Source organism: Mobula hypostoma, chromosome 24 (genome assembly GCF_963921235.1).
Source record: "Mobula hypostoma chromosome 24, sMobHyp1.1, whole genome shotgun sequence".
Classification (NCBI taxonomy): Eukaryota; Metazoa; Chordata; class Chondrichthyes; order Myliobatiformes; family Myliobatidae; genus Mobula; species Mobula hypostoma.
Window position 1 is genome coordinate 34,378,088 of NC_086120.1, and position 27,654 is coordinate 34,405,741.

A 27,654-nucleotide genomic window follows, 5' to 3' on the forward strand; every position below is an offset into this window, starting at 1 on the left:
ACGAAATTAGTAAGAATACATGTATGCTTTTTATTGTGCAGTGTAGATTCACCCCAGTCAGTGAGAAAATTGGGAGATGGTTCACACTGCAGCGGTATGCAAGAAAAGAGAAAGTGACTCTGTTGTGTGCTTTGATCCGACACAGAGGGATACTAGACTTCACCAGGTGAAGATTAATGTAAAAACAAGGTTTAAAAGAAAGCTCCAGTTCTCCTATAGTTTGAACATCATTGTAACATAAAATGTGAATGGCTTGGTCTTTTCCTCAGAATCTACTCCATAAAGTTCATCACTTAAGATCATATTCAAATGAGAGGAGCTTCGGTGAAGAGCTACAAGTAACTTAACCATAAGCTGTACATACATGGTTTTGTTACAGATGATTTTCAGACCAATATATTTAGGTTACAATGGATCTGTTAAATCTTCAAGGAATTGTTCTCTTCAGAGTAGTGATGGACATGGGGAGATATTATAGAGTTGCTTATAATTATGAGGTAAATATAGTGAAACTGATCCAATGATAAGAAGGTAAATGCCAGAATATTCAAACATAATTGGCACACAAACTATATGGAAAATAAGCAGAACTTTTTATGAGAGCAAATTACCATGAACTGCACTGAACATAAATTGATAATAATAGGGGATTTGGTAATAACCTTCAAAAGTTTACAGTGTCCTTCTCTAAAGAATGAAAGTTTTACAGCATTGAGGAGAAAGGTCAATTAAAAAGCTCTTTCAAAGAGCTGACACTAACAAAATGGGCCAAATGGTCTCCTTCTGTTCCATATAATTCAATGATGCAGAAAGATAAGACACAGATAAGTCTAGTGAAAGCTTAGGCTATTTATTTTTAGTTATAAGACATTATACACATTCTTTATATAGGTATGTGTGATTTTGTTACAAATTGTGAACAGAGGGCATGAATACTGCTAGAAACTTTGAGAAATGACTGACTAAATATGATTTAATAAATGATGTTTGTCTGAGAAACTGTCTGCCTTTTACCTATTGGAATGAAATTGGTTTATTGCCAAATATTTTACTTTACAGAGAATATTGAATCCAAGTAAACATGGCAGGCTGAATTTTTTTTCCATTATATTGCTGACAGCTGTAAAAGGATAATGTTAGAACTTTTGCCAAGTTGAGGAGGTGTCTTAGTGGATTTAAAAATGGCTTGACAACCATGCAGTCAACCACCTTGCAACCATATAAACGATCTGCCTCACTTCCATATACAAACAATCAACGTCTTTACTGAAAATAAGGCAAATTGCTGAAGGAACCTGATGGGTCAGATACCAACTATAGAAGGAAATGGACAGATAACATTTCAGATCAACTGTCCATTTCCCTCTACAGATGGTGCCTGACCTGCTGAGTTCCTCTGGCAGTATTATTTTTGCAGTATCCGCTGTCTTTTATTTCTCCAATCATGACATTCATTTCATTTATGATGCATTTTTGTTATTTTGTGAAATGTAAATGTCACCAGGTAGATCTGTTTTCATTATTCACCCCTAACTGCCCATTTCCTGAGAATACAGTTAAGAGTCTATCACATTGGTGGGTTTGTGGACACGTAAAGACTAGACAAAGTAATGGTAGGAAATTTCTTTCCTTGAAGAACTACAGTGAATTGGATGGGTATCAGTAGGGCCTTAGCAAGTCGCTCGTACACACAAACAATCAGTAAAAATTTTACATGAAGACTTGTACCATCAAATGGAGATCTTCTGCTGTTGGGCCTGCAGCCTCAATGGATTCATGATTGCCAGCTGAACGTTTGTATTGTATCTTGGTACCAGCAATTTCATATTCCCCGGGCCAGTCAATGACCCAGTTCCCATTAATCACATAACGATTCTTGCCATTTAGTAATACTGTAGACAAAAATATAATCAGAATGTAATTGTCCATTATCAATGATTCAAAAGTACAACATCACATCATGACAAAACTATTGTATTCCAAAGTGGAATGTGGCCATTCCGGTCCTGATGAAGGGCCCCAGCCTGAAACGTCGACTCTTTATTCCTTTCCATAGGTGCCGTCTGACCTGCTGAATTCCTTGAGAATCTTATGTGTGTTGCTCTGGGTTTTCAGCATCTGAAGACTCTCTTGTGGTTTTAATTTATGCAATGGCTGGAAACGGTCCATTATTCTCTTTCATTCTATAGTAAATAATTGCTTGGCATTGAAATAAATAATTTTACTTCATCTGACTTTTGCATCAACATTGTTAATGATTTTCACTTTGCTCCTTCCGTTTTATCAAAGTTCAAAGTAAATTTATTATCAAAGTACATACTGTATACAACCCTGAGATTCATTTCCTTGTGGGCATACTCAATAAATACCATAACCATAATAGAATCAATGAAAGACCACTCCAACAGGGCAGACAACCAGTGTGCCAAAGACAACTGTACAAATAAAAAAAACACACACAGAGTAAGTGAAAAACACCAAAAATATGCTGAATTAAAGGAGGAAATTGGAAGACTATGGAACATGAAGAGGGTATATGTTGTCACAATAGTAATATCTACAACTAGTATCATCTCAAAGGCACTACACAATAGTATTAAGCAATTAGGCCTACACAGCAATATTTATGTAAATCTTCAGAAAGCCACAATACTAAACACCAATACAATAGTCCGAAAGTTCCTAGCAATTGAGAAATGAGTGTGCTTGGCTATGCCTGTATCTCAGGATTTACCAGCTTGAGCTGTGAAATGAATGAACAAATAATAAATAAATAAACAAACAAAGAAATAAATATTGAGAACATGAGGTATCGTCATTTTCAATTTGAAAGCCCTATACGTATTTCCTAAATACATTTTAAACAATGGAAAAAGCACTTAACCTCTAACATAGCCATTAAAGGTCCAAATTCCAGTGATAAGCTCTCATCAAATTCTTTTCTCATTTGCTGCTACTTGATTGTTCTACTTACTCAGTCTACTAAGCTAAAACATAAACCAGAATATAATTCAAGGGAAGCACTAATGGTAATATGTTACTGAGGAATTAAGAACAATTAATTGAACACAACCACCTGTGACACCTGTCAAGTTCATTAAGTAACCTTAAGGGAAAATAGTCTCTCAGGCTCTGGAATTGTGAGAGTTTCCTCAGTCCACATTGGGCAATCAGATCTTGTGCAGACGGAAATGCTGGCTTGGATTTTGAAGCTGTAATGAGGTGAACCAAGAGTGTTCACTGTCACTACTTAGTAAAACTGAGAACAATTTGGTGTTTGGAAAATGGTGTGAGTGTTTCAGTCTTTCTCCAGAGGCCATGCCTTCTCCAATGCAATCCAGGAAAAGTATTTGATTTGAATTTCTTCTTTAAGTATTTGTGAAGTAATCCCACAAATCCCAAAATATAAAACCCCTGAAAATCTCACAAATTTCTTGCAAAAAGCACATTTTTATTAATGCTTTCTCTTTGGAAAGTAACATTTTTATTTGGTTGATAGGTTCTTGATAGGGCATCAAAGGTTACGGGGAGAAGTCAGGAGAAAGGGCTGGATCAGTTCTGATGGAATGGTAGAGCAGACTCGATGGGCAAATAACCTAATTCTGTTCCTCAGTTTTACGGTCTTAAATAAAAACAAATTTTATGTGTGTGGATTTGAATTACTTCACGTAAATATTTCAAGGACTTTTTTTTAGAAGTTCATGACATTTCAGTTGATAGGCTAATCTTTTTAGCATTCTCCATCATGCTTAAAATGTTAACTAAAAATTGTCTTGAGAAATATTTGGCTGCTCAGCCAGCGTCATGCTCTCACAGCTGCTGAGTTCCAGAGATTGCTTTGAAATGACAACTCAGATCAGCAGGTGTCAGAACAGAGAAAGACCTCACCACAAGGATCACTCTGGGTAGCTATCTTTGAGGAAGCCAGCGAGCACCATTACTTTGCTGTTGAAAGTAAATTCTGGGCAATATTGATGACACAGGTCATATTGTGCTAGGACCTGGAAATCCTTCAAACTCTACTTCAGAGCTTGTACCCTAAGAAACTGCAGCCAGTTAGACGTTATATCAAAACAATGACTACGTGCCTGCCACTTCCTCCCTTGCTTGACTTGCGTGTGCATCAGATGCTTGGAAGCTCTCTATCACCAAATCATGATTTATGACTAGATCTAAGTCTCCAAAATTTAAAACAATTTTAGATTATTTTTCATGAAGACATTAAAACAATATGGAATTGTCCCTGTTCACTTCCTCTAAACACACAACATAGCAAAAATATTAATATGCCAGGCTAGTTTATCACTTATTTGCCAGCTATCAACCTTGTGATATGGGCTGCAGAACTTTCCATTGATCCAGGGTCCTGATGAAGGGACTTGGCCCAAAACGTCGACTGTTTACTCTTTTCCATAGACGCTCCCTGGCCCGCTGAGTTCCTCCACTATTTCGTGTGTTCTGTATTGGTGATCCTGCGCTTTGGTCTCATCATTAAACTGGCCTGCATGCATAGAATCTTAGAGCACCACAAGCATAGAAGCAGGCCCTTCAGCCCATCTAGTCCATGCCTTACTGTTATTCTGCCTAGTCCCATTGACCCACACCTGGACCAGAGCCCTTTTTGCAGAAACACCGAGCACATTTACCAATTTTCACCTGTCATAATTGTTCTGAAAATAGCTAAAGATTAAAACTTTGAAATTCCGTGTTATCTAATTCTCTTGGGAAGTAGACCTTTAAAATGCTACTTATTTCTGTAATTATCCAAAAGGAAAGATTAGATAAAATAGGGTTGTTTTCTTTGGAACAGAAGAGGTTGATGGCAGATTTAGTTGTGTCATATAAATATGTAAGAGTCAGTGGTAAGTCAGAAAGATTTATCTCGCTCAGCAGAGGGATCAAAATCTAAGGCACAAAGACTTAAAATAATTCCTAGATAATCCTTTTTCACCCAAAGGGTGGTAGGGATCATTGCCTGAGTACATGCTCAAGGGAAAAACCCTTAACACATCTAAATCTGGTGCGTATTTGAAGAGCCATGATCTTCAGAATTTCGGAACTGAAGGATTATGTCTGGCAGCTCTAACTTAGCCAGCACACTTGTGCTAGGTTGAATAGCCTCCTGAATGCAAACTTTGTGATTCCACCATTGAGATTCCTGGGGAATTTTGCGCCCCATCAGGACTGAAGAAGTGTCTCGGCCGGAAACATTGACTGATTATTCATTTCCATAGATGCTACCTGACCTGCTGAGTTCCTCCAGCATTTTGTGTGTTTTGCACGGAGTTCAAGAATCAGGAACCTATGCTGCAGCTTTATAAAACCCTGGGTTAGGCGGACTATTGTATTCCGTTCCTGCCACTCCATTATAAGAAGTATAGGAAGGTTTTGGAGAGGATGTAGAAGCTTACCAGCATGCTCTCAGGGTTAGATGGCATGTGCTATAAGGAGGGTTTGGACAAAGTAGGGTTGTTTTCTCTGAAGTAGCTTATAAAATTATGAGAGGCACAGACAGAGTACGCAACTGGTATCTGCATCGCAAGGCCGAAACACCTAATTAAAACAAGCGAGGTTAAGTTCAAAGGAAATGTGTGTGGCAAGTTTTTTTTATAATGTAGAGAGTGGGGTGTGCTTGGAACACGCTGCTAGGGATGGTAGTGGAGGTAGATATCACAGAGGTACTTAAGAGGTTCTGAGATAGGCACATGAGTATGCAGTGAATGGGCATTTATGGACCATAAATAAGTTTTAGTTTAATTAGGCTTCACTAGCTTAATTATTTCAGCAAAACACTGTCGGTCAAAAATCCTGTTTCTGTGCTGTACTACTCTATGTTCTATCAACAACATCATGTAGTAATCATAATCAGAATCATGTTTGTTATCACTGGCATGTGACATGAAATTTCTTAGCTTAGCAGCAGCAGAGAAAATAATAATAATAATAATAATCAATAAACAAGTAAATCAATTACGTACATTGAATAGATTTTATTAAATGTGTAAAAACAGAAATACTGTATATTAAAAAAAAGGGGGTAGTGTCCAAAGATTCAATGTCCATTTAGCAATTGGATGGCAGAGGGGAAGAAGCTGTTCCTGAATCACTGAGTGTGTGCCTTCAGGCTTCTGTACCTCCTACCTGATGGTAACAGTGAGAAAAGGGCATTCCCTGGATGCTGGAGGTCCTTAATAATGGACACTGCCTTTCTGAGACACCGCTCCCTGAAGATGTCCTGGGTACTTTCTAAGCTAGTACCCAAGATGGAGCTGATTAGATTTACAACCTTCTGCAGCTTCTTTCGGTCCTGTGCAGTAGCCCCTCCATACCAGACAGTGATGCAGCCTGTCAGAATGCTCTCCATAGTACAACTATAGAAGTTTTTGAGTGTATTTGTTGACATGCCAAATCTCTTCAAACTCCTAATAAAGTATAGCCGGTGTCTTGCCTCTTTTATAACTACACTATATTAAGAATATGTACAAACAAGAACTGACACTCAGCCAGCTAAGAAGTAACTGTTTTAAATGAAAGTTCTGGGGGAATGAGTTCCAGGGAGAGGCAGTGGAAATTGCAGCGAGGCAAGGGTTAAAATGGTGTGCTAACAGAACAGAGCACAGATAGACAGTACACCCTTTCAGTGTGTTGAAGTTCATTAAGGTGACAGTCAAGATGGTAAGCTGACAGAGACAGTCTGCAACCACCCAGGCAGAGCATGGCCCTTGGAAACATAACTCTTGTACTGCCCTTCTGTTCTAGCCTGGGAACCAAGGTCACCAAGCATACCAAGACCAAATAAAGATGCAAATGAAAGAATCTAGAGCAACCCTTACTGTCGGACAGTTATTATATTAATTCTCGAGTATCATTGGCCTTTAATAAGTAAATTTAATTGGTTAATAATGCCTAAAATATGTATAATCATATGTATTACACTGCAAGTTTGACTTACTAATCATATCTATCTCAAAACCACTAATATTGCTTCCTGTACTGTAGTTTATGGGTCTGATGGCTCTGCATTACTCTCTAACCTAAGGGTCATCAATTCAAGCCTGGGAACCAAGGTCACTAAGCATACCAAGACATGATAAAGAGGCAAACAAAGAATTCTGGGGCAACACTTACAGTTATTTTATTAATTTTCAAGTATTATTTGGCTTTTAATACATAGATTTAATTGGTTAATGACATCTTCAATATGTATTATGACTGGTGCTTAAATGTGCACATGAAGGGATTCAGAAGTGCACAAAGTTTCTGTTCGATTAATATTTGTATACAACTAATCAGTTTCTGTATAAAATGGTATTTCTTTGTGCAGTGTGGGTGACAGGGGCCATGCCGTTCCCCTCGTGCACGAGTAAAATAAAGTGTGATTGAGGGACAAGTCTGAGTTTCCAGGCTCCAATAAATCAGTGACTGGTATGGACAGGTGCAAGCTCCAGGAAGAGTTTAGCTTCTCCCAACTCTAAACAGCAGAGTTTTCTAATCCTGATTTCTTGTTAAAGAAGAACCTGATGAACATTCAAGCAACTGAGCTCTTCTCGGGAATCCACACTGCTTAGTAATTTATGTCAGTCAGCTCTGTAATATACACACGGCAGCTCCTTTATTCCGGCAGCTAGAAGTTTGACTTAATAATCATATCTATCTCAAAACCACTAATTAGTGCTTCCTGATCTGTAGCTGGTGGTCTGATGGCTCTGCGTTGCTCTCTAACCTAAAGGTCATAAACTCAACTGACAGGGCTGCTTCATTCCCAAGTTTGTTTATATTAATGTTGCTAATATTTAGTGTAGGGACGCCAAGTACTTTGTCCCTGAGGAAGTAAAGTTCATTTCCTGTTGCAGATGTAACATCGCTGCTGAAACAAACTTCAAGATGTCACATTACTCTTGGCTGCAAATAATATTTTTAATGGATGATCACATGATCTCCACAATGCTCTGAATCACTGATCAATCTTAAAAAAAAATTTAATATGGACACCACACGATAGCAAGGGTGTTACTGTAGGGGTGTAGAGGAGATTCACCAGGATGTTGACTTGACTGGAGTTTGTCGTTTATTAGAAGAAACTGGAGGAGGTCAAGATGTGATAAAAGTTATTCAAAAATTATTAAAAGGAAGAATTTTATTTTCTTTGGTGGGAGTGTTTAAAGTAAGAGGGCATACTCCCTGGAGTGTAGGAGAATGAGAGGAAATTTGTTAGAGATATATAAAATTATGAGGGGCACAGATAGGGTGAATGCAAGCAACACATACACGAAATGCTGGAGGAACTCAGCAGGCCAGGTAGCATCTATGGGAAGCTGGGAAATTGATTGGCAAAAGGGATTCAGGGCTGGAGAAGGGGAAATCTGATAGGAGAGGACAGAAAGCCATGGAAGAAGGAAAAGCGGGAGAAGCACCAGAGAGAAGTAATTGGCAGATAAGGAGATAAGGTGAGAGAAGAAAACGGGAATGGGAAATGGTGGGGGGGGGGTCATTTCCAGAAGTTCGAGGAATATCGATGTTTGTGCCATCGGGTTGGAGGGTAAATGCAAGCAGGCTTTTCCTACTGAGGTTGGGTTAGACAAGAACTAGAGGTCAGAGATAAAGGGTGAAAGGTGAAATATTTAAGAGGAACCTAAGGAGGAACTTCTTCACTCGGAGGATGGAGTGTGCAATGAACTGCCAGCTGAAGTGGTGGATGCAGGTTAGATTGCAACAGCAAAGAGATGTTGCTATAACTACATGAATAGGAGGGGGGAAAGGGGATGGAGATCCAGGTGTGGGCCAATGGGACTAGACAGAATAAAAGATCACCTCAGGCAAAGTGGGCCAAAGGGGCTGTTTCTGTGCTGTATTACTCTATGATTCTATATCAAAGGTGAGAGGTAGATGGTCCACAGGGATTGGAAAGGGAATGGTTTCAGATAGAGGATGGTTGGAATGTGTAAGAAGCTGCCTGAGGAGAAGGTGAAGGTGGCTTCTCTGATAATAAGGGGCATCATGTGGGAAAATGGAACTAGATTACGTAAGGACCATGGTCAGCATGGACATTTTCTATGCTGTACCACTCTATGGCTGTAAAACAACAATCTGCTCCATAACATAAAAGTTGCTGGTGAACGCAGCAGGCCAGGCAGCATCTATAGGAAGAGGTACAGTTGACATTTTGGGCCAAGACCCTTTGTCAGGACTAACTGAAGGAAGAACTAGTAAGATTCGAATCTTTTACTAACTGACAAAGGGTCTCGGCCTGAAACGTCAACTGCACATCTTCCTAGAGATGCTGCCTGACCTGCTGCGTTCACCAACAGAATTAGGCCATTTGGCCAATCAAGTCTTCTCTGGTATTCAACATCATTCTACTGCCTTCTCCCCATAACCTTTGAAGTTCTGATGAGGGTGATTGATAAGTTCGTGGCCTGAAGTAGGAGGAGTCAATTTTAGAAAACCTAGCACATTTATTTTTCCTACATTTACACACTTAGTCCAGCGGCCGTGGAGCATATGGATCCCTTCTTTGTAGAAGTCGGTGTCTTGGACCTCCAGGAGTGGTTCACAGCAGGGGTGATTGATAAGTTTGTGGCCTAAGGTAGAAGGAGATGAGTTATTATCTTCAAACTTTCCGCATTTTCACTCAGGGAGTTGAACTGCACGTGCATGTAATGAGAGCTGTATAACTCATCTCCTTCTACATTAGGCCACAAAGTTATCAATCAATCCTGCTGTGGACCACTTCTACAAATAAGGGATCCGTATGCTCCACGACCGCTGGACTAAGTGTGTACATGTAGGAGGGGACTATGTTGAAAAATAAATGTGCTAGGTTTTCTAAAACTGACTCCTTCTACCTTAGGCCACGAACTTCTCAATCACCCCTCGTACTAATCTGGAAGCTATGAACTTCTGTTTTAAATATACCCTATGACTTGGCTTCCACAGCTGTCTGTGGCAATGAATTCCACAGGTTCACCACACTCAGACTAAAGAAATTCCTTCTCATCTCTGCTCTAAAGGGACGTCCTGATATTTTGAGGCTATGCTGTTTGACAGGTCAGTAATGACAGGGCAGATAAGTGAACGTAACCTACAGCAAGAAACCACTGAAATTGTGACTGTTGAAGACCCATGGAAAGATATTTGGGAAGGGAAGTGTTAGTTTTGGTCTCCGGTGCTGAATGGGGGTTATTCTGGATCGTGTATTGATCCAAAGATTCAGCATCATCTAGGGATCCTGTCAAACTCACTTTTTCAAAAGTTTATGCATTGGATATGGATGTCACCTGTGAGGCCTATTCCACCTTGTCCAATAGCTTGCTTATATGAGGGGCTAATTAAAAGTTACAAGGCCTAGAGGGGATCTGCCGAAGACTCTCTCACCAAAGGATGTATGGAAACAGGAATGTACAGCCAGAGGGGTTGGGGAATGTTGAGAGTCTCCCATCATTTCAGGAGTATTTGAAACTCCAAGGCACAGAAGGCTATGAGCCAAGTACTGGAAAACAGAATTTTAAAGGAGTTTACAGTTTATAGATACTGATGTTTACAGTTTACAGATCCTGTCTGCAGTTACTATTGTATAGATTTGCTAAGTATGCCTACAGAGAAAGTGTCTCGGGGGTTTGTTGTTTGCAGTGACATATACGTACTCTGATAATAATTTTACTTTGAACTTTGAACTTTGAACAATTGAACACAGCGTGCTGAGGGGCTAGGTTCTGAGCTCTTTGTCTATGTGTTAAGCACATTGGTAGATAAGTGGTTACATACTCTTCTGGGGAAGGTGGGACCTGTACAGATTGGATGGGTTGCACCTGAACTCGAGGGGGAGCAATATCCTTGCAGGTAGGTTCGCTGGCATGGTTCGGGAGGGTTTAAACTAATTTGTGAGGGGGATAGGACCCACAGCGATAGAGCAGTGAAAGAAGTGCATGGAGTAAAGCCAGATCTAACATATAGAGAGGCTTTGAGGAAAGAGAAGCAGAATAAACAGTGTAAAGACAGTAAGGTAGAAGGGCTGAAATGTGTGTACCTCAATGCAAGAAGCATCAGGAACAAAGGTGATGAAGTGAGAGTTTGGATACATACATGGAATTATGATGTAGTGGCCATTACGGAGACTTGGCTGGCACCAGGGCAGGAATGGATTCTCAATATTCCTGGATTTCAGAGCTTTAAAAGGGATAGAGAGGGTGGAAAAAGGGGAGGAGGGGTGGCATTACTGGTCAGGGATACTATTACAGCTACAGAAAGGGTGGGTAATGTAGCAGGATCCTCTTTTGAGACAGTATGGGTGGAAGTCAGGAATAGGAAGGGAGCAGTTACTCTATTGGGGGTATTCTATAGGCCCCCTGGTAGTAGCAGAGATACAGAGGAGCAGATTGGGAGGCAGATTTTGGAAAGGTGCAAAAATAACAGGGTTGTTATCATGAGTGACTTTAACTTCCCTAATATTGATTAGCACCTGATTAGTTCCAAGGGTTTAGATGGGGCAGGGTTTGTTAAGTGTGTCCAGAACGGATTCCTGTCACAGTATGTGGACAGGCTGACCAGGGGAAATGCTATACTAGATCTAGTACTAGGTAATGAACCGGCTCAGGTGAGCATCTGGGGGACAGTGACCACTGCTCCCTGGCCTTCAGCATTATCATGGAAAAGGATAGAATCAGAGAGGACAGGAAAATTTTTAATTGGGGAAGGGCAAATTATGAGGCGATAAGGCTAGAACTTGCGGGTGTGAATTGGGATGATGTTTTTTCAGGGAAATGTACTATGGACACGTAGTCGATGTTTAGAGATCTCTTGCAGGATGTTAGGGATAAATTTGTCCCGGTGAGGGAGATAAAGAATGGTAGGGTGAAGGAACCATGGGTGACAAGTGAGGTGGAAAATCTAGTCAGGTGGAAGAAGGCAGCATACATGAGGTTTAGGAAGCAAGGATCAGATGGGTCTATTGAGGAATATAGGGAAGCAAGAAAGGAGCTTAAGAAGGGGATGAGAAGAGCAAGAAGGGGGCATGAGAAGGCCTTGGCGAGTAGGGTAAAGGAAAACATCAAGGCATTCTTCAATTATGTGAAGAAGAAAAGGATGACAGGAGTGAAGGTAGGACCGATTAGAGATAAAGGTGGGAAGATGTGCCTGGAGGCTGTGGAAGTGAGCGAGGTCCTCAATGAATACTTCTCCTCAGTAGTCACCAATGAGAGGGAACTTGATGATGGTGAGGACAATATGAGTGAGGTTGATGTTCTGGAGCATGTTGATATTAAGGGAGAGGAGGTGTTGGAGTTGTTAAAATACATTAGGATGGATAAGTCCCCGGGGTCTGATGGAATATTCCCCAGGCTGCTCCACGAGGCGAGAGAAGAGATTGCTGAGCCTCTGGCTAGGACCTTTATGTCCTCGTTGTCCACGGGAATGGTACCGGAGGATTGGAGGGAGGCGAATGTTGTTCCCTTGTTCAAAAAAGGTCGTAGGGATAGTCTGCGTAATTATAGGCCAGTGAGCCTTGCGTCTGTGGTGGGAAAGCTGTTGGAAAAGATTCTTAGAGATAGGATCTATGGGCATTTAGAGAATCATGGTCTGATCAGGGACAGTCAGCATGGCTTTGTGAAGGGCAGATCGTGTCTAACAAGCCTGATAGAGTTCTTTGAGGAGGTGATCAGGCATATAGATGAGGGTAGTGGATGTGACCTATATGGATCTGACAAGGTTCCACACGGTAGGCTTATTCAGAAGGTCAGAAGGCATGGGATCCAGGGAAGTTTGGCCAGGTGGATTCAGAACTGGCTTGCCTGCAGAAGGCAGAGGGTCGTGGTGGAGGGAGTAGATTCAGTTTGGAGGATTGTGATTAGTGGTGTCCCACAAGGATCTGTTCTGGGACCTCTACTTTCCGTGATTTTTATTAATGACCTGGATGTGGGGGTAGAAGGGTGGGTTGGCAAGTTTGCAGACGACACAAAGGTTGGTGGTGTTGTAGATAGTGTAGAGGATTGTCAGAGATTGCAGAGAGACATTGATAGGATGCAGGGGTTGGCTGAGAAGTGGCAGATGGAGTTCAACCCGGCGAAGTGTGAGGTGGTACACTTTGGAAGGACAAACTCCAAGGCAGAGTACAAAGTAAATGGAAAGATACTTGGTAGTGTGGAGGAGCAGAAGGATCTTGGGGTACATATCCACAGATCCCTAAAATTTGCTTCACAGGTGGATAGGGTAGTTAAGAAAGCTTATGGGGTGTTAGCTTTCATAAGTCGAGGGATAGAGTTTAAGAGTCGCGATGCAATGATGCAGCTCTATAAAGCTCTGGTTGGGCCACACTTAGAGTACTGTGTCCAGTTCTGGTCGCCTCACTATAGGAAGAATGTGGAAGCATTGGAAAGGGTACAGAGGAGATTCACCAGGATGCTGCCTGGTTTAGAGAGTATGGATTATGATCAGAGATTAAGAGAGCTAGGGCTTTACTCTTTGGAGAGAAGGAGGATGAGAGGAGACATGATAGAGGTGTACAAGATAATAAGAGGAATAGATAGAGTGGACAGCCAGCGCCTCTTCCCCAGGGCACCACTGCTCTTTACAACAGGACATGGCTTTAAGGTAAGGGGTCAGAAGTTCAAGGGGGATATTAGGGGAAGGTTTTTTACTCAGAGAGTGGTTGGTGCATGGAATGCACTGCCTGAGTCAGTGGTGGAGGCAGATATACTAGTGAAGTTTAAGAGACTACTAGACAGGTATATGGAGGAATTTAAGTTGGGGGCTTTTATGGGAGGCAGGGTTTGAGGGTCGGCACAACATTGTGGGCCAAAGGGCCTGTACTGTACTGTACTATTCTATGTTCCATGTTCTATGTTACCACATCGGGTAAAGAAAACAGATTTCCTTCCCTGAAGACATGTGAATCAAACTGGCTTTTCTGTCAGTCCAATAGTTCTATGATCACTAACACTACTAACACTAGATTTTGATGTGAAATTTTGATGTTTATTGATGTGAAATTAAATTTCCTCAGGTGAAGATACATCTCCACCAAAGGAGATATAAGGCACTCCTTCTCTCCGCTAGCCTGTAGGTCACCCTTGCGCGAGGTGTGGCACCCCAGTCAGGGTCACGTGAAGTCATGGGAGCAGGTGGTGGATGGTCGTATGAGGGGCTGGTGCATATCACAAGTTCCAGTGCTGCGACCACTGACACTAGGCGGACAATCTCTGAAGAGTATTGATCATGGCTGGGGTCAAGTGTCTTGTAAAGACACTGCTCAGAAGAAGACAATGGCAAACCACTTCTGTAGAAAAGTTTGCCAAGAACAAACATGGTCATGGATAGAGAAAAAGAATAAGCAGATTAAAGACAAATGGAAGACCTTGATTGCCCACGTCATATGACATTGCACATAATGATGATGATGTCATAACAGGTCTAAACTTGCATCTCTTAGTTAATAACCAAGGACCTTGGCGCCAGCGCGGTAACAACCACTGTGTCATCTATAACCCTTCCTAATAGCATCAGGTCTGGCTTAGTGTCCAATTACACCTCTTGTCTAATCACACATTTCTGAAGTGCCCAGAGCTTTTTTTTATTCTTGTCAGTTCATCACTGGGACAACACAGCTGAGTTCTACAATAGACATCAGCAAGCATTCGCAGAGTTATCTCATGGCTGACAGCAGAATCCCTGACTGATTCTTCCTCACCTAACCAAACTTACCTGAGCTAATTGCAACATTGGAATTAAAGGCTGGATGAATCCAGTTAACTTAAAACGGGGAAATTGTGAGCCTACTTAACATATAATACTGCAAAAACCTTTGAACACTTTTAACTTCTGAGGTTTGACTTACCAAGGTAATTCCTGCTTTTATCTGTAACTTTGATGTTTGTGGCTCCCGCAGGGATCACTGTCACATTATTGTAACCAAAGTAACCTACGATTAGTTAAACAAAATACATATTAACTCCATGACACAAACTATCACTGAAAGTTCTGAAGTCACTGTATATTATGCATTGTTTTGGAGATTTGAAATTTTGGTTTATCCAGAAAAGTGCAGTAATTGAGTGACAGAGCTCTCATTTATTAAACTTGCATTTTTGGGAATGGATTTTAAACCATTTAAGTAATAAAAAAAAATCCTGGAAATTCCTGCTGGGCTGTCTTATTATAGAATCAAAGCTATTAGAAAAGGTATAAACCCCAGAGGCTACAACCAAAAATCCATTGATTAGAACCCTTGAAAGAAAAGTTTTGCATTTTCATAGCACCATGTATAACTCAAAAGGAACCTAGTGCTGTAATAGAAGTTTTCAAGTGCATTTACTGCTATAATGTAAGAAACACAGCAGACGTTCCTACAAATGCCAAGGAACAAATTACCTTTCTTTAATGTTACTTTAGAGATGGATACATTGCTATAGTTGTTCCAACAAGCAGCATAAAATGCTGAGAGTTCATGCAGTTAAAATGATGATTTTACCAAAATTTTTATATATTTCAAAATATTCCTATTTTTTTAACTGAAGTTTTTTGATCAGGTTGATTCTATTATTTCATCTTTTGTTTGGAATAATAAAAGACCAAGAATTGGAAAATATCATTTACAAAAATTAAAAAAGGATGGAGGTCTTGCTCTGCCTAATTTAAGAATGTATTATTGGGATGTTAATATACGTTATGTGTGTTCTTGGTTATATTGGACTGATAAAAATGAACAACCACCTTGGGCTGATTTGGAATTGAAAGCTGTGAATCAATTTTACTTAACTTCATTATTAGGAGCTTCTTTACCTGTAAAACTAGCCAACATTTCTAATCTAAATTTATATCCTATGATTAAGCAGTCATTACAAATTTGGTACTAGTTTTGTAATTTTTTTACTCTCAAAAAATGTAACCTTCTTAGTTTAATTTATCGAAATTATTTATTTAAACCTTCACTTAGTGATCCTACCTTTATTCTTTGGAGGGGTCTATTCCTTCATGGATCTGTTCCAAGAAGGCCGATTAATGTCTTTTGAGAAACTAAATACTCTCTCTCATACTCACATTTCTTGCAATATCTTCAGGTCAGACATTTCTTACAAGAATATTTAAGTAATTTTCCACATATACAAGATTCTGACCTGTTAGACATTATTTTAAAAATGATTCCTTTAGTGAAAAGTTTTATTGGGAAAATTCATAATTTACTATTACAACAGTACAATTATCCTTTACTTAAGATTAAGCAAGATTGGGAAAGAGAGCTTAACATGACCTTGATAACAGAGAATTGGTTGCGAATTTTGACGTTGGTTAACTCTTCTTCGATTTGTGCCAGTCACTCTTTAATTCAATTTAAAATTGTACATCATTACAATTTGACAAAGGAGAGACTGTCTAAAATATTTCCTAATGTTGATAGTCAGTGTGATAGATGTAAAACTGAGACAGCTATATTGACACATATGTTTTGGTCGTGTTCCTCATTGAAACAGTTTTGGAAATCTATTTTATCTAAAATTTCTAAAGCTTTAAAATTAATTTACAACCTAATAAATTGACAGTCTTGTTCAGTAAAATCCCTCAAATATACATGGTATTTCTATATCAGACCAACATGTAATTGCATTTGTTACATTATTGGCCAGAAGGGCTATTTTATTGAAATGGAAAGCTGCCTCTACTCCCACTTTGATACAACTGTTGTCTCAGGTGATGTTATGTCTTAGTTTGGAGAAAATCATAAGTCGAACTTTTGATCCTCAATTTGACTTTGAGAAAAGGTGGGGTTCTTTCGCCCGCTACTATCATTTGATTTGAGTTAATTGAGATGGTTCCCTTCTGATTCTTGTTTAAATGGATTTGAGTTGGCGGATTGATGTTTTCCTTTTATGGAAGATTGTATGGCGTATAGCTCCGGGGTTGTGCTCCCGATGGGTTTTTTTCCACTTTTTTTTGTTAGTAGGGGTTTTTTTTAGTTAGTAGGGGTTCTTTTTCCCTTCTTTCTTTTTTCAAAAAAAAATAGTTTTAACATTTTATTTTTTCTTATTATTATTGATATCTTGTTTAGCTTTGTTAATCAGTTATTTGATAATTTAATTTCTCATTGTACATATTGACATGTTAACTTGATTACTTTAATGTATTTTTTTGTTGATCTTCAATAATAATCAATAAAAGATTTAAAAATGAAAATAAAACGCTGAGAGAACAGAGAGGATTTCATTGTAACATCTGATCCCATACAATGGCACCACATTGGAGGATCAGACTAGATTTTATCACTGAGTTTGATCTCGTACCTTTTTGTTGCAGAGGCAAGTATGTTTTCCGATGGAGCATAACTAACACAATGCAATAGGGATATAAAACCATGGAAAGGGACTACAGATGCTAACAGAGCCAGAAGATGCTATAAGTATACAAATTGTCCTTTGTGAGGTCACCTGGACTAATTTCATTGTCTGTTAGAAAATAATGGTAGAACATTTGGCTTTTCAATCCTGCTCCACCATTCTACATCACTATAACTGATCATCCACGTCAGTACCATTCCTGCCTTCTCTCCATATTGCTGAATCCTGTTAACATTAAGCAATATATCTACCTCTTTCTTAAACATATTAAATGACTCTGCTTTCTGCGGTAGAAGGTTCACCACAGTCTGGGTGAGGAAACTTCTCCTGATCTTGGTTCAGATGGCATCCCCCATATCCTGAAGCTACAGCCCCTAGTTCTGTATTCTCCTATCACTAGGAGCTTCTTCCTACAGCTAGTCTGTCCTGACCTGACTCTAAAATACTTCCTTTACTTGAAATACTTTTCCTTTCTTTTGGTACAGTATCTCTTCTTCAGTCATCCTCTGCAGCTAACATTCCATTTTCCAACCTTCTGTCCAAGGACAAACAACCTATCCCTCTCCCAATTCCTAGTAATGAATTTAAATTTGTTGTGTTGAGACTCAAATGGAGGAAATTTGTCTTCACCTCTTTCACCTATGAAAGCCCTTTATGTTAATGTACCTTTTTATATAAACTCATAACTTGCTTCTTTCCATTGCAGAATGCACTCATTGGTTTTGTACCTTTTTATAAGGAAAAAAATATCAATTGTGCAAATGCTTTTAGATATCCTTGCTAAGAGAAATGGTATTTGATAGAGAAAGCAAAAAGCATCAAAACACTCATGAAAACTATGCAGACCAAGCCACTGGGTGTATTTAAGCTAGAGATTGACAGGTTCTCATTTGGTAAAGGGATTAATGATTATAGGGAGAAGGCAGGAGATTTGCATTGAATAAAATCAGACATAATTGAATGACAGAACAGACTCAATGGGCCGAATGGCCTAATTCTGTTCCTATATGTTAGGGTTTTTCCAGTGGGCTGCACATGAGTGAGATGAGGTGAAGGCTCAGCTTTGAGAGTCCTTAAATTGGAGAATCCATGATTGTGGTTTCTCAAAGTGAAGATGTTGTAGCTAAACATTTTATTTTAGCATAGTTCCATTTTGGACAACGTGCTGTATTTATTTAATGCATGAAATCCAAAATTTCCTTTTTCATATTTCTCTTAACATGTCATTAAGTAGAAGGCTTGGTTTTAAATCAATGGGCAGTGGATTAGAGGGGACTTAAAAACGAATGTACGTATTTCATCTAAAAGTGATGGTGGCCCAGATGGAGACAGAAATTTTCATCACATTTAAGATGTACCCAGTTGAGCACATAAAGATCTGTAGCCCAAGAGCTGAGAAGTGGAATTAATCTTAAGTCCAATTATACCTGGCAAATTCATGGGCAAAATGGCTGCCTTCTGCTGTGTAACTTACTTTGTTAGTAGTTATTTTTAGCTCCAATCTGAGGGGTAGAAAATTGCCTTTACGGTTTTATGCTTAATGGGTCCTTATCAGGAACTGAATTAACCAATTGCTATGTTTAGTCCGGATAACCAGGGATAGATTTCTCTCCCCATGGAGTACCTACTGGATGTAACTCTCAAATGATTAGTGAAGAGTTATGGAGAGAGCCAATCATATATTATTTAAAATAAAGCAGGAGTATCTTTCCTAATTTCTTAAATGCTATTTGCATTGGGAGAAGTGAAACAAGCTGGGGTAATTGTAATGATCAGCTAACAGCCAAGTTATAATAATCAATGAAAACCTGGTGTATTATTGTGGATAGAGAAAGACTAGCAATGCACAGTTGCTGTTATCAGTAGGCTATGGCACTTGGGCCATGTCCTCAATAATGATACAACTGTCTGCCTCTTTGCTCTCTGTGGATGTGCATCTCCAGCAGTTTTTTCTGTTTTTGCCAAGCTTGGAGGCATGGCCACTACTACTCTCCTGCCTCTTGAGCTACTGCGCACTGCTCTTGCTATTGCGGGCTGCTGGCGCGGACAGGAATTCTGATTCATGGTTTAGTCAAGGCACAAGGCATTCACCCATCGAGAATGTCAGGGCAATCACCAGAAGAGGGGAATGCTGATTGGTAGACTCTCCGGACCAGGGCACATGAGTTGTTCCGTCCACCGCACACCCCGCAGACATCCATTCTGACATCCGAGCCGAGGATACTGTCACAGCCTACTTTCTGAAAAGCACAAGAGAGGGGTAAAATAGACAAGGAAACACATTGGATGATTCAGCTCAGCAATTCTGTGTGTTTACCATCAGCTGACAGTGAAAAATTCTCATTTAAACTCTCGAGCTGCTGAGGAGGGAATTGTACACATCTCAGTTTCTCACAAGGGCTTGTTCCACATTTAAAAAATTTATTTATTGATATACATCATGGAGTAGGCCCTCCCTACTCTTCGAGCCACGCTGCACAGCAATCCTTTGATTTAATCCTAAACACAGGACAATTTACAATGACCAATTAACCTACCAACCAGTACATCTTTGGACAGTGGAAGGAAACTGGAGCATCCGGAGGAAACACATGAGGTCACGGGGAGAACAAACAAACTTATAATAGGCAGCAGCGGGAATGGATCCCAGGTTGCTGGTACTGTACAGCATTGGGCTAACCACTGTGTATTGTACAGCATTGGGCTAACCACTCTGTACTGTACAGCACTGGGTGAACCACTCTGTATTTACAGCACTGGGCTAACCACTGTGTACTGTATAGCATTTGGCTAACCACTCTGTACTGTACAGCACTGGGCTAACCACTGTGTACTGTACAGCACTGGGCTAACCACTCTGTACTGTACAGCACTGGGCTAACCACTGTGTACTGTACGGCACTGGGCTAACCACTCTGTACTGTACAGCACTGGGCTAACCACTGTGTACTGTACAGCACTGGGCTAACCACTGTGTACTGTACAGCATTGGGCTAACCACTGTGTATTGTACAGCATTGGGCTAACCACTCTGTACTGTACAGCACTGGGTGAACCACTCTGTATTTACAGCACTGGGCTAACCACTGTGTACTGTATAGCATTTGGCTAACCACTCTGTACTGTACAGCACTGGGCTAACCACTGTGTACTGTACAGCACTGGGCTAACCACTCTGTACTGTACAGCACTGACTAACCACTGTGTACTGTACGGCACTGGGCTAACCACTCTGTACTGTACAGCACTGGGCTAACCACTGTGTACTGTACAGCACTGGGCTAACCACTGTGGACTGTACAGCACTGGGCTAACCGCTGTGTACTGTACAGCACTGGGCTAACCACTCTGTACTGTACAGCACTGGGCTAACCACTGTGGACTGTACAGCACTGGGCTAACCACTCTGTACTGTACAGCACTGGGTGAACCACTCTGTATTTACAGCACTGGGCTAACCACTGTGTACTGTATAGCATTTGGCTAACCACTGTGTACTGTACAGCACTGGGCTAACCACTGTGTACTGTACAGCAATGGGCTAACCACTCTGTACTGTACAGCACTGGGCTAACCACTATGTACTGTACAGCACTGGGCTAACCGCTGTGTACTGTACAGCACTGGGCTAACCACTCTGTACTGTACAGCACTGGGCTAACCACTGTGGACTGTACAGCACTGGGCTAACCACTCTGTACTTTTTTTTTTTCTCAATTTTTTTTCCCTTTTTTTTACAAAATTCTTTATTACAAATGTCGGTGCTATACAATATTTACAAACCCAGTGACTAACATATTTACTACACTACAAACAGACAATACATCTTAAACCAATATATTGCCATCCTCATCAATGATGGCATTTACACCCCGCGGAGCCCAACGGTCCCGGAACACCTCTACGGTCGCCGTGGACTGTGCGTATTCCTTTTCAATGTTCACCCGGGCACGAACATACCCCCTGAACATAGCCAGGCAGTCCGCCCGGGGAGAACCTCCTGCCACCCTTTTCCAGGAGCCACGGATGGCAATTTTCGCCAGCCCCAGGAGCAAGTTGACAAGGACATCCTCATCCCTCTGTGCCCCCCTCCTTACTGGATGACCATATATAAATAGGGTGGGACTGAAATGCAACCAGAAGGCGAGAAGCAGCCCACGCAAAAACGCGAAAAGGGGCTGCAGCCTCACACACTCCACGTACATGTGGTACACGGTCTCCTCCAGCCCGCAGCACTGGGCTAACCACTGTGGACTGTACAGCACTGGGCTCACCACTCTGTACTGTACAGCACTAGACTAACTACTGTGGACTGTACAGCACTGGGATAACCACTGTGGACTGTACAGCACTGGGCTAACCACTGTGGACTGTACGGCACTGGGCTAACCACTGTGTACTGTACAGCACTGGGCTAACCACAGTGTACTGTACAGCACTGGGCTAACCACTCTGTACTGTACAGCATTGGGCTAACCACTCTGTACTGTACAGCACTGCGCTAACCACTCTGTACTGTACAGCACTGGGCTAACCACCGTGTACTGTACAGCACTGGGATAACCACCATGTATTGTACAGCACTGGGCTAACCACTCTGTACTGTACAGCACTGGGCTAACCACTCTGTACTGTACAGCACTGGGCTAACCACTGTGTACTGTACAGCACTGGGCTAAACACTCTGTACTGTACAGCACTGGGCTAACCACTCTGTACTGTACAGCACTGGGCTAACCACTGTGGACTGTACAGCACTGGGCTAACCACTGTACTGTACAGCACTGACTAACCACTGTGTACTGTACGGCACTGGGCTAAGCACTCTGTACTGTACAGCACTGGGCTAACCACTGTGGACTGTACGGCACTGGGCTAACCACTGTGGACTGTACAGCACTGGGCTAACCACCGTGTACTGTACAGCACTGGGCTAACCACCATGTATTGTACAGCACTGGGCTAACCACTCTGTACTGTACAGCACTGGGCTAACCACCGTGGACTGGACAGCACTGGGCAACCATCGTGTACTGTACAGCACTGGGCTAACCACCGTGGACTGTACAGCACTGGGCTAACCACTCTGTATTTACAGCACTGGGCTAACCACCGTGTATTGTACAGCATTGGGCTAACCACTGTGTACTGTACAGCACTGGGCTAACCACTCTGTACTGTACAGCACTGGGCTAACCACTCTGTACTGTACAGCACTGACTAACCACTGTGTACTGTACGGCACTGGGCTAACCACTCTGTACTGTACAGCACTGGGCTAACCACTGTGGACTGTACGGCACTGGGCTAACCACTGTGGACTGTACAGCACTGGGCTAACCACCGTGGACTGTACAGCACTGGGCTAACCACTCTGTACTGTACAGCACTGGGCTAACCACTGGTGCCTGTACAGCACTGGGCTAACCACTGTGGACTGTACAGCACTGGGCTAACCACTCTGTACTGTACAGCACTGGGCTAACCACTGTGGACTGTACAGCACTGGGCTAACCACTCTGTACTGTACAGCACTGGGCTAACCACTGTGGACTGTACAGTACTGGGCTAACCACTCTGTACTGTACAGCACTGGGCTAACCACTGTGGAACTGTACAGCACTGGGCTAACCACCGTGGACTGTACAGCACTGGGCTAACCACCCTGTACTGTATAGCACTGGGCTAACCACCGTGGACTGTACAGCACTGGGCTAACCACCCTGTACTGTACAGCACTGGGCTAACCACTCTGTACTGTACAGCACTGGGCAACCACCGTGTATTGTACAGCACTGGGCTAACCACTGTGGACTATACAGCACTGGGCTAACCACTCTGTACTGTACAGCATTGGGCTAACCACTCTGTACTGTACAGCACTGGGCTAACCACCATGTACTGTACCGCACTGGGCTAACCACCGTGTATTGTACAGCACTGGGCTAACCACTGTGGACTGTACAGCACTGGGCTAACCACTCTTTTCTGTACAGCACTGGGCTAACCACCGTGGACTGTACAGCACTGGGCTAACCACTCTGGATTGTACGGCACTGGGCTAACCACCGTGGACTGTACGGCACTGGGCTAACCACTGTGGACTGTACAGCACTGGGCTAACCACTCTGGACTGTACAGCACTGGGCTAACCACTGTGGACTGTACAGCACTGGGCTAACCACTCTGTACTGTACAGCACTGGGCTAACCACTCTGTACTGTACAGCACTAGGCAACCACCGTGGACTGTACAGCACTGGGCTAACCACTCTGTACTCTACAGCACTGGGCTAACCACTCTGTACTGTACAGCACTGGGCAACCACCGTGGACTGTACAGCACTGGGCTAACCACCGTGGACTTTACCGCACTGGGCTAACCACCGTGTATTGTACAGCACTGGGCTAACCACCGTGGACTGTACAGCACTGGGCAACCACCGTGTACTGTACAGCACTGGGCTAACCACTGTGGACTGTACAGCACTGGGCTAACCACCGTGGACTGTACAGCACTGGGCTAACCACCCTGTACTGTACAGCACTGGGCTAACCACTCTGTACTGTACAGCACTGGGCAACCACCGTGTATTGTACAGCACTGGGCTAACCACTGTGGACTATACAGCACTGGGCTAACCACTCTGTACTGTACAGCACTGGGCTAACCACCGTGGACTGTACAGCACTGGGCTAACCACTCTGGATTGTACGGCACTGGGCTAACCACCGTGGACTGTACAGCACTGGGCTAACCACTGTGGACTGTACAGCACTGGGCTAACCACTCTGGACTGTACAGCACTGGGCTAAACACTGTGGACTGTACAGCACTGGGCTAACCACTCTGTACTGTACAGCACTGGGCTAACCACTCTGTACTGTACAGCACTGGGCAACCACCGTGTATTGTACAGCACTGGGCTAACCACTCTGTACTGTACAGCACTGGGCTAACCACTCTGTACTGTACAGCAATGGGCTAACCACTCTGTACTGTACAGCACTGGGCTAACCACTGTGGACTGTACAGCACAGGGCTAATCACTCTGTACTGTACGGCACTGGGCTAACCACTGTGGACTGTACAGCACTGGGCTAACCACTCTGTACTGTACAGCACTGGGCTAACCACTGTGGACTGTACAGCACTGGGCTAACCATTCTGTACTGTACAGCACTGGGCTAACCACTGCGGACTGTACAGCACTGGGCTAACCACTGTGTACTGTACAGCACTGGGCTATCCACTGTGTATTGTACAGCACTGGGCTAACCACTGCGGACTGTACAGCACTGGGCTAACCACTGTGTACTGTACAGCACTGGGCTATCCACTGTGTATTGTACAGCACTGGGCTAACCACTGTGTACTGTACATCACTGGGCTAACCACCGTGGACTGTACAGCACTGGGCTAACCACTGTGTATTGTACAGCACTGGGCTATCCACTGTGTATTGTACATCACTGGGCTAACCACTGTGTACTGTACAGCACTGGGCTATCCACTGTGTATTGTACAGCACTGGGCTAACCACTGCGGACTGTACAGCACTGGGCTAACCACTGTGTACTGTACATCACTGGGCTAACCACTGTGTATTGTACATCACTGGGCTATCCACTGTGTATTGTACAGCACTGGGCTAACCACTGTGTACTGTACATCACTGGGCTAACCACTGTGTATTGTACATCACTGGGCTATCCACTGTGTATTGTACAGCACTGGGCTAACCACTGTGTACTGTACATCACTGGGCTAACCACCGTGGACTGTACAGCACTGGGCTAACCACTCTGGATTGTACAGCACTGGGCTAACCACTGCGGACTGTACAGCACTGGGCTAACCACTGTGTACTGTACAGCACTGGGCTAACCACTGTGTACTGTACAGCACTGGGCTAACCACTCTGTACTGTACAGCACTGGGCTAACCACTCTGTACTGTACAGCACTGGGCTAACCACCCTGTACTGTACAGCACTGGGCTAACCACTGTGTACTGTACAGCACTGGGCTATCCACTGTGTACTGTACATCACTGGGCTAACCACTGCGGACTGTACAGCACTGGGCTAACCACCGTGTATTGTACAGCACTGGGCTAACCACTGTGTACTGTACAGCACTGGGCTAACCACTGTGTACTGTACAGCACTGGGCTAACCACTGTGGACTGTACAGCACTGGGCTAACCACTGTGTACTGTACAGCACTGGGCTAACCACTGTGTACTGTACAGCACTGGGCTAACCACTGTGTACTGTACAGCACTGGGCTAACCACTGTGGACTGTACCGCACTGGGCTAACCACTCTGGATTGTACAGCACTGGGCTAACCACTGCGGACTGTACAGCACTGGGCTAACCACTGTGTACTGTACAGCACTGGGCTAACCACTCTGTACTGTACAGCACTGGGCTAACCACTGAGTACTGTACAGCACTGGGCTAACCATTCTGTACTGTACAGCACTGGGCTAACCACTGCGGACTGTACAGCACTGGGCTAACCACTGTGTACTGTACAGCACTGGGCTAACCACTGTGTACTGTACAGCACTGGGCTAACCACTGTGTACTGTACATCACTGGGCTAACCACTGTGTATTGTACAGCACTGGGCTAACCACTGTGTACTGTACATCACTGGGCTATCCACTGTGTACTGTACAGCACTGGGCTAACCACTGTGTACTGTACATCACTGGGCTATCCACTGTGTATTGTACAGCACTGGGCTATCCACTGTGTATTGTACAGCACTGGGCTAACCACTGCGGACTGTACAGCACTGGGCTAACCACTGTGTACTGTACAGCACTGGGCTAACCACTGTGTATTGTACAGCACTGGGCTAACCACCGTGGACTGTACAGCACTGGGCTAACCACTGTGTACTGTACATCACTGGGCTAACCACTGTGTACTGTACAGCACTGGGCTAACCACTCTGTACTGTACAGCACTGGGCTAACCACTCTGTACTGTACAGCACTGGGCTAACCACTGTGTACTGTACAGCACTGGGCTAACCACTGTGTACTGTACAGCACTGGGCTAACCACTGTGTACTGTACAGCACTGGGCTAACCACTGTGTACTGTACAGCACTGGGCTAACCACCGTGTACTGTACAGCACTGGGCTAACCACTGTGTACTGTACAGCACTGGGCTAACCATTCTGTACTGTACAGCACTGGGCTAACCACTGCGGACTGTACAGCACTGGGCTAACCACTCTGTACTGTACAGCACTGGGCTAACCACTGTGTACTGTACATCACTGGGCTAACCACTGTGTATTGTACATCACTGGGCTAACCACTGTGTACTGTACAGCACTGGGCTAACCACTGCAGACTGTACAGCACTGGGCTAACCACTGGTGCCTGTACAGCACTGGGCTAACCACTGTGGACTGTACAGCACTGGGCTAACCACTCTGTACTGTACAGCACTGGGCTAACCACTGTGGACTGTACAGCACTGGGCTAACCACTCTGTACTGTACAGCACTGGGCTAACCACTGTGGACTGTACAGCACTGGGCTAACCACTCTGTACTGTACAGCACTGGGCTAACCACTGTGGACTGTACAGCACTGGGCTAACCACTCTGTACTGTACAGCACTGGGCTAACCACTGTGGACTGTACAGCACTGGGCTAACCACCGTGGACTGTACAGCACTGGGCTAACCACCCTGTACTGTATAGCACTGGGCTAACCACCGTGGACTGTACAGCACTGGGCTAACCACCCTGTACTGTACAGCACTGGGCTAACCACTCTGTACTGTACAGCACTGGGCTAACCACCGTGTATTGTACAGCACTGGGCTAACCACTGTGGACTGTACAGCACTGGGCTAACCACTCTGTACTGTACAGCACTGGGCTAACCACTCTGTACTGTACAGCACTGGGCTAACCACTCTGTACTGTACAGCACTGGGCTAACCACCGTGTATTGTACAGCACTGGGCTAACCACTGTGGACTGTACAGCACTGGGCTAACCACTCTGTACTGTACAGCACTGGGCTAACCACCGTGGACTGTACAGCACTGGGCTAACCACTCTGGATTGTACAGCACTGGGCTAACCACCGTGGACTGTACGGCACTGGGCTAACCACTGTGGACTGTACAGCACTGGGCTAACCACTCTGGACTGTACAGCACTGGGCTAACCACTGTGGACTGTACAGCACTGGGCTAACCACTCTGTACTGTACAGCACTGGGCTAACCACTCTGTACTGTACAGCACTGGGCTAACCACTGTGGACTGTACAGCACTGGGCTAACCACTCTGTA

At 43.3% G+C, this 27,654-nt stretch overlaps 1 protein-coding gene across 1 annotated transcript in view; it reads right to left on the bottom strand.

Moving 5' to 3' along the window:
• The window catches only part of LOC134337561 (ADAMTS-like protein 5), a 155,761-nt gene that overhangs the window by 22,865 nt on the left and 105,242 nt on the right, over nucleotides 1–27,654 (bottom strand). The window contains exons 7-9 of the mRNA XM_063032689.1: nucleotides 19,438–19,561; nucleotides 14,828–14,911; nucleotides 1,729–1,892 (exon numbers count right to left, since the gene is read on the bottom strand). Of these exons, the coding sequence (XP_062888759.1) occupies nucleotides 1,729–1,892; nucleotides 14,828–14,911; nucleotides 19,438–19,561 (372 nt within the window). The remainder of the gene's footprint in view (nucleotides 1–1,728; nucleotides 1,893–14,827; nucleotides 14,912–19,437; nucleotides 19,562–27,654) is intronic.